Genomic DNA, 7,740 nt, shown 5'->3' with positions numbered 1-7,740 from the left:
GGACAGGTGTCTTTTATACTGATAACAAGTTCAAACAGGTTCCATTAATACAGGTAACGAGTGGAGGACAGAGGAGCCTCTTAAAGAAGAAGTTACAGGTCTGTGAGAACCAGAAATCTTGCTTGTTTGTAGGTGACCAAATACTTATTTTCCTGAGGAATTTGCAAATAAATTCATAAATAATGTGATTTTCTGGATTTTTTTTCTCATTTTGTCTCTCATAGTTGAAGTGTACCTATGATGGAAATTACAGGCCTCTCTCATCTTTTGAAGTGGGAGAACTAGCACAATTGGTGGCTGACTAAATACTTTTTTTGCCCCACTGTAGATGTGTTCAGGACATTGCAGCACACAAAAGCATTTCTGTAACCCACAATGCACCTACAGGAAGCTACGATCACCACAGTCCATCTCTACAGCTTCCTGAGTGTTGATTGTAATTGTTACCATTTCGCTTCAAACATCAAAATGAGGACACTGTGTCTGATTATGCTTTTTCATGGTGAGTGGGCTGTGCAATTTGCAACTTGTATTAATTATCATAATTGTATTGCCATTTTTATTTATCATAGTTTATCATATCAAGTGTCTAAAAGGGATAATAATTTCCATTCCTTTTGAAAAAACGAAAGATAGATTAGAATGTCCATTTGAGGGGCAGTTTCTTTTTGCAAACATCTGTTTCAAGAACAAAGTTTAGTATTAAACTGTAATTTTATCAATACTCCTATCTTTATTAGTAAGTGAAATAGATTAAAAAAATGTATTTAAGCTTCTGTAATATTCTTTAGTTCTCATGGTGTAACTGTGTCATATTTATAAGTGCGTGATTTTTGGATATGTTTATGATAACCATTTCATTATGTTATATTCTATCATCATGTAATCATTCTTACTTCATATGTGAAACGTGTGTGAGCTGCCTACGATGTGGAAATTTGATATCTGAAATCTGAAAATTATAATATTTGCAGACGCAAATGTTATTTCACATGGGAAATGTCTCAAGTAACTACCTGAAAACCAACATGCGCTGCCAACCCACTTCGAATTCACTTTAGTTTTTTCATTGCTGAGGATTATAATTTGGGTCAAAAAATGAAATGAAATCAGTTAAATTGAAAGTTGAGTATTTTGTGGAACAACCTGAAACCAGAGCATTCCGCTGATTGCTGTGGCAAAGAGCAGTTTCATTCTAATTGGACTCTTGTCTTTCAGCAAGCCTTCAGCTCAAGTGTGATAAAAGGGACATCACAGCACATATTGGAGGCAAATTCTTTCTTATCTGCAAGTATGACGCAAGCCGGTTCCTGTACAGTAAAAAGTACTGGTGCCGAGGGGATTCTAGAAGCACCTGTGAGATTTTGGTAGATTCAGAAAGTAAAATTAAAAATACACAGAGGGCTCACGTAATAGACGCGGGAAGAAGAGGCTTGATTGTTGAAGTCACAGATCTCCAACTTGACAACGCTGGAGTATACTGGGTTGGGATTGACAAAGTGTATGCTGACATCATGACTTCAGTTAATGTGGTCATCACTGAAGGTAAGAATAAAACCCAATCACAATGAGTTTTTTTTTTTTATTAGATTAGATAAAAAGACTTTTGATCCCAAATTGGGAAATATAAGTGCTACAGCAGCAACTATAAGACACACAGCACACATAAGAATATACAAGAAATAAGAAATAGGATAGAATACAAGAACAACTACTCAAAAAATATACACAGGAAAGAATGTACAAACGTGTATATACAAGTGGCGAATAAAAATGTACTGTACTCAATGTAATCTACTCAAATAGTAACAAGAAGAAAACTCTGGAGTGCTCAGAAGTTCAAAACAAATCATGAAGGTGCTCTTTGGAAAGGGAACACAAAGCTTCAAAAGAGATAAAAAGGTCCATGGCACTCTTCTTGTGAAAAAAATGAATAAAAAGCCTAAATTCTTCAGAAAGACAAACATAGATTTAGAAGGCCGCTTTGTGCCGATACGCGTGGGTTGCTTCCCAGTTCTTTTTTAAATGTAGACTTCAATATGAAATAGCCATTTAAATAAAGGCTTTTATTTTATTTTTTTCACAAGACGAGCCTTGGACCTTTTTTTCCTACTAAAAAATATAAATACTATCTAACACTGTTACACACAGTGGTGAAGTGCTAAAAAGTTTTGTATTGAATGTGGTAGGAATGATATCCAGGATGGTGGTGATGGCACAGTAGATATAACACATGCCTTTGGTGTGGGAGATCTGGGTTTGATTTCCACTGCGGTACATCAACTAATGTGTCCCTGAGCAAGATACTTAACCCCTAGTTGTTCCAGAGGTGTGCAACCTCTGATATAGGGCAATTGTAAGTCTCTCTTGAACATGTAATATCCTGTAGCTGTCAGTACGACACTTATGGACTTGTATTCCTATTGTCAAGCTGAATTCTAAATACATTGCTTTCTTCTTTGTGCCAGTTCCAGTATCTGAGCCCAATCTTCAGCCCTTGAGCTCTCTGGTGGACAGGCGGACATGTTGGGGTCAGCCAGTGACCGTGCGCTGTGGTTGTACAAAGGGCACTGCCGTTCGTTACGCCTGGTACACACACTACAAGGATAGTCTGCTTCACCACTCGTCAGACTTATACCTACACTGTGGCACAGTGGAAACGGACAGCGACTATTACTGCATTGCCAGTAATGCCATAAGCAGTCAACGGAGTGTTATCCTCTCTGTGCAGGTTCTGCTGCCTGCATACAACAGCTGTATTTACATCATTCATATGCAGGGTAAGAACAGATGTTATGTATTCTCTACTATAAATATCAAAGCAAGAACTGGTAACATGAAGCCTGTATTTAAAGTGATTTATCAATTCCTTAAAAATGCTTCATAACATATGCACAACAAAGTAGAAGTAGTTACTTGCTGAGTAGATTTTTGTTCTAGCAATTTTACTTGTACTTAAAGGTGCTCTAAGCGATGTCACGCGTTTTTTAGGCATACAACATTTTTTATCACATACAGCAAACATCTCCTCACTATCCGCGAGCTGCCTGTCCCCTGAACACACTGTAAAAAACGCGGTCTGTGTAGACAGCCCAGGTTCCACAAATGGCAACAAAAACAAACTGTGCACACACTCTGCACCACTCTGCACCACAAAACATAACAAACAGTCTTCCAGCGTTCCGGCCAATAACCATACAAGAAGCACGGAAGGGAGGGGGAGGGGACGGGATGAGGAGGAGGGAGAGGCGAGCTAGCCTTGTTTTGTTTGAAAATACTTTGAACGTCAACAAGAAGTGCCGTCACCCATCATCGCTTAGAGCACCTTTAAGTGAAAGGTCATACAAATAATAGTACTTTTGCTTAAGTAGAATGTGGTGATTATGGCGTGTAATAATGCTTTTATGACAGCTCCTTGTGGGTTTTTAGGAAAGCAAAGGTGTATCGATTGGGTACAGCATGCATAACCTTTTATGAGGTTTGTGTCATTATGAATGCTTGTTGCTTCCAGAGAACATTTTGTAAGCTGGTTTCATCTTTATTACTGTAGAGTTATAAAGGTCAAGGCTAAACAAAACAACCTAACGTTATGCTTTCCATGTGGGCATGGAAAGCTTGATACAGTATTAGTGGAGGACAGAAGTAAACAGGTTTTATTATTCATGAACACTGTTGTTATGTGTGGGTCTTCAAAAGTGTAACGTCTGTCTGTGAGTTTCAGTGACTGAACATTTCCAAGTCAGGTTTGCTATTGCTGTGGCTCTGTTTCCTCTGTGCCAACGCACTTTTCACACTTCTGTTTGATCTGTTTCTGACATCATTTATCTATCTATCTAAATACACTCCTCAGCCATTGGTTGCAGAAAAAGACCTTAGAATCTTACAAAATTGGTGCTTATGATATTGTAAATTATTGACTATTGATATACTTTATCATTGGGAATATTGTTTTTTCATTATTTTTATTAAATGACATTGGCTGTTTATTGTTTATAATTGGACAATTTCAAAGCCTTTCATTTTAAAATCAGAATGGTCCGATATTACCCGAGTGACAGTCTAGATATTATTTTCTGGACCATTCTGATGTAGGATTTTATCATTAAAGGCTTTGAAAATGTCCAATTAAAGCTATATTTTAACTATTTTTTCAGGATGATCAAAAAAAACCAAAAAAACTCCTGTTTAGACAGACTCATTTTGGATTGAAGCCCTTGTATGCAGGATGGGACTTTGGCAACTCTTAGTGGCCGTTTGGGCAAGCAGCAGTGCATAGGCCTACCACCTGACCATCTGACCCAGGAAACATACACTGCACCAGTTTTCAATGGGATTGTCTCGCTTTTCTACAGACAAAAAATCGTGCCATCAGATTTACATGTTAAAGATAAATTAATCGTACCATAAAGGGATTTAAATAGCAATATACAACACATGCTTCATAGAATGCACTGATAAGGTCTGATGTGTTTTGAGGCTGTTGTTGTCATGGTTGTATGTTCTGTTGTATGTTTCTGTTTCCTGTTTTATTTTGGTAGTCTGTTTTTTCTGTCTTGTCTGTTATCCCACCTTTTTTGATTGTTCTGCCCAGCCCTGATGTGTTTCACCTGTTCCTTTCCCTTGTGTCACCTGTCCCTGGTTAACTCGTTACCCTGTGTATTTAGTCTCTGTGTTTCCCTTGTCTGTTGTCAAGTCATTGTGTTCTGTTTCATGGTCGTTTGTGGTGTCTACCCCATTGTCTCTGTGTTTCCAGTTTTGGTATTTCTGTCTTTTGTTTTCCTCCACATTCTGGAGGGATTTTTGACTGCTGCCTTATTTTTTTATTTTTATTAAATCCTCAAAGCAACACTACTCTTGCCTGCTCTCTGCATTTGGGTCCTACACATTTTCTGAAATCATGATAGTTGTAAAATCCCTATTGCACAAAGTACAAGCTCAGTAATGGCAATATTTTTCCTTTTAATCATCAGGCCAACCCATTTATGATTGTGCCGACAGAATGAGCACCAGCACGGTCAAAACTCCACCTATGACTACGTGCCAAGCTACCGCGAAAATCCAATCGGACACAAGAAACGGGTCTTTACTCAATCAAACTGATCAAGATATGTTTTTCGGCAGGTTAGACTGTACTATATCTTTTAGATTTGTTCATTAATATATCTTAAAATGGATCCACAAAGTGTTGCCTGTCAATAATCAAATCTTTGTTTTTTTTATACAGGGAATGGACAGGAGTGCATTTGTGGTACACATTGCTGCGTTGGGGTTCTTTTGCTTCCTTACTGATATTTCTGTGCGTAGTACTCAAATGTATAAAGCAAGACACAAACGTACCAAGAAGAAGAGGACAGTTCATGTGAGGGGACGCCCAAGGTTAGTAAATTGACCTACAGTTTACACTGGTAGTTCTTTGGGACCGATATCATCCTTCTGACGTTGGTTTGTGGTTTTATTTTTTACTGACACTCCTTGATAACACATGATGATTTGTGAAGTCTCTGGGTCATATCTGAATGTCTCATTGCAGCATTTATTAAACTGATTGTCTTTCAAATTATAGCCACCAATGCCACCAACACATACACAAGTCATCTCCGGGACATGCTTGCCCTTACCAAGAGGTGATGAGACATGTTTGCTCAAATAATAAGCTACTATAAATATTGTTATGTGTTACATAATATATTAGAATGAAATAGCTTTAATAAAGTGAAGCAACTTTTACAATGCCAGCTAGGAAAGATAACCATGACTAATTGGAAAACAGTAATTGAGAAGAAACCAGTCCTTTATTTGTTTGAATTTACTTTTATCAGATCAAGCAAAATACAGTGTGTACAGAGTGTGTGTGTGTGTGTGTGTGTGTGTGTGTGTGTGTGTGTGTGTGTGTGTGTGTATGTGTAAATAAGACAAAGCTTGCTGTTGTTGCAGATCCTGTCTTGCTGTGTAAACCAATAACAGGTAGCCTACAACTACAGTCTGTAAATATGAATAAGAATGACGCAGGCCAATGTGACAGCATATTCTGTTTGTCCCCTCAGGTTTTCTAGAGGATGTTTACGTCTAGTGCTCTGTAGCCTATAGCCAATGTAGCCAATGTAAATAAGATGTTTTTTTCTTAACTTGACATGATTAAATAACGGTTCATTTAAAAAATGTTTGAACAGGATTTGTTAGTGATCCGGATGTCATCTCATTCTTACATGTGATTTGTTTAACCACATAACGTTCCTTATACTTCTGTCTGTAGTTTCGCTTTTAAATAAAATAAGCATTGGGGTTGGCTTTCTTTTGCTCTGTGGTTACATTAGGTTTTCAAAGTCAGGAAGTTGCTAGAGCACCAGTGTTTGAAAAACTGTTATGCTCTCATGTAAAAATCCCCCTTTAATTTAGGTTGTAAAAATAATGATATGGAATTAACTGTACAGATTATTACTTTTTTGTTTAAAAGAAAGTGTGGAACACATTTGAACTACTTTCTATGGCCTGTTAATTATGAATCAATGACATACAATGACACACTAATTAAAGTACATAAGTGTTTAGGAAGTGTATTTTACCACACACCCAATGTCAGTAGAAATGTTCACCACAAAGCCATCACCACACATCCTTCTTTCACACAAATGAAAGAGGGGGGTGTGTTTCAGGCCCTAGACCTTTTACAGCAGAAAGTCAAACCCACAGATCCCGACACAAACAGCTCAGCTCTCATCATCTCCATCATGCTCTAAACTAGGTCCTAATGAAGACCTAACTTCTAGTATGTTGGCTTTATTTTGAAACATGATTTGAGAGACAATTGAATGAAGGAGTGCTTGCAGACAAAAATGTAAAGCATGCTGTTGCTCGTGTGGTGTTTTTGTCTTAGTGAGTGTAAACCAATTACAGGTACAACTACAGTCTGTACATTCTGTGATTGTGCTGGCTATGTGCACAAGGATAGTGTCTTCAGAGTATATTGAAATGCAAATACCTTAGCCAGGTATTTGGAAACTAATCTCTTGCACAAACAATGAATGTTTTATGTCATGGAAGTGATCTCAGTTGGTTAAAAAAAAAGTGTTGGCAGAGGAATATGTTCAGTGATAGACAGAGTACAATCTCTACAGTATATGACAGCATTCCCATCAGAAAAAAAGGGAAAGCAGAGATATTATCCTTGACCTTGAGATGTACAGTAACTGTGGTGTAAAACTGGGCAGTGGTCTCTAGTCTCAACCCATGCTGAGAAAAACAGTGAAAAGGGGACATTTCATAAAACGAATTTAGCTCAGGAAGTGTACTCATAGGAAGTACTCGCTTCCTCATATTGACTCTGCCTGGGTTAGGTTAATTTCATGATTCATGAAGATCTATGAATGCTTTGTGCGGTGTTCGCCATTGTTACCATTGAAATGAAGTCAAATTGTAACCGGCCGTGAGAAGAGACTTGTCATAACCATGTATAGTTTACACAAGAGGTCAAAGTCTTTCTGGGAAATTTTAGGAGTGGCATTCACATTCATTTTGGAGATCTTTATATCTTATGTTTGTCCCCTTAAGGTTTTCTATTGGATGTTTGGGTCTAGTGCTCTCCACTGACAGTGACAACACATATACCCTACAGTTCCAGGGAGGGGGACTGCTACATACTGAGCCAAGTGTTTACCCTTATTATAAACAGACAGGTAAAACATATGGCATTTATGTTCTGTTTGTTTGGAGACAAGTTGAAGCATACTGGGCAGTTTTTAC

At 37.8% G+C, this 7,740-nt stretch overlaps 1 protein-coding gene across 1 annotated transcript; it reads left to right on the top strand.

The window, feature by feature from the left end:
- Positions 1 to 400: 400 nt before the first annotated feature.
- Positions 401 to 6,293, top strand: LOC144521264 (uncharacterized). The gene is made up of 5 exons (XM_078255737.1): positions 401 to 502; positions 1,219 to 1,545; positions 2,469 to 2,780; positions 4,971 to 5,121; positions 5,225 to 6,293. Exons 1-5 carry the CDS (start codon positions 469 to 471, stop codon positions 5,361 to 5,363), a joined length of 963 nt encoding a protein of 320 aa, XP_078111863.1. The 5' UTR covers positions 401 to 468; the 3' UTR covers positions 5,364 to 6,293.
- The last annotated feature ends 1,447 nt before the right edge of the window (positions 6,294 to 7,740 follow it).

This window comes from Sander vitreus, chromosome 7 (genome assembly GCF_031162955.1).
Source record: "Sander vitreus isolate 19-12246 chromosome 7, sanVit1, whole genome shotgun sequence".
In the NCBI taxonomy this organism is placed as follows: Eukaryota; Metazoa; Chordata; class Actinopteri; order Perciformes; family Percidae; genus Sander; species Sander vitreus.
The sequence above is the reverse complement of the archived record's forward strand: the minus strand, read 5'-3'. Positions and strand labels throughout refer to the sequence as shown.

Excerpts from the sequence above, each read along its gene's own strand:
- LOC144521264 (XM_078255737.1), top strand. The coding sequence starts at position 469 with ATGAGGACACTGTGTCTGATTATGCTTTTTCATG. Across the intron at positions 503-1,218 it reads TCTGATTATGCTTTTTCATG|CAAGCCTTCAGCTCAAGTGT; the intron begins GTGAGTGGGCTG and ends CTTGTCTTTCAG. Across the intron at positions 1,546-2,468 it reads TAATGTGGTCATCACTGAAG|TTCCAGTATCTGAGCCCAAT; the intron begins GTAAGAATAAAA and ends TCTTTGTGCCAG.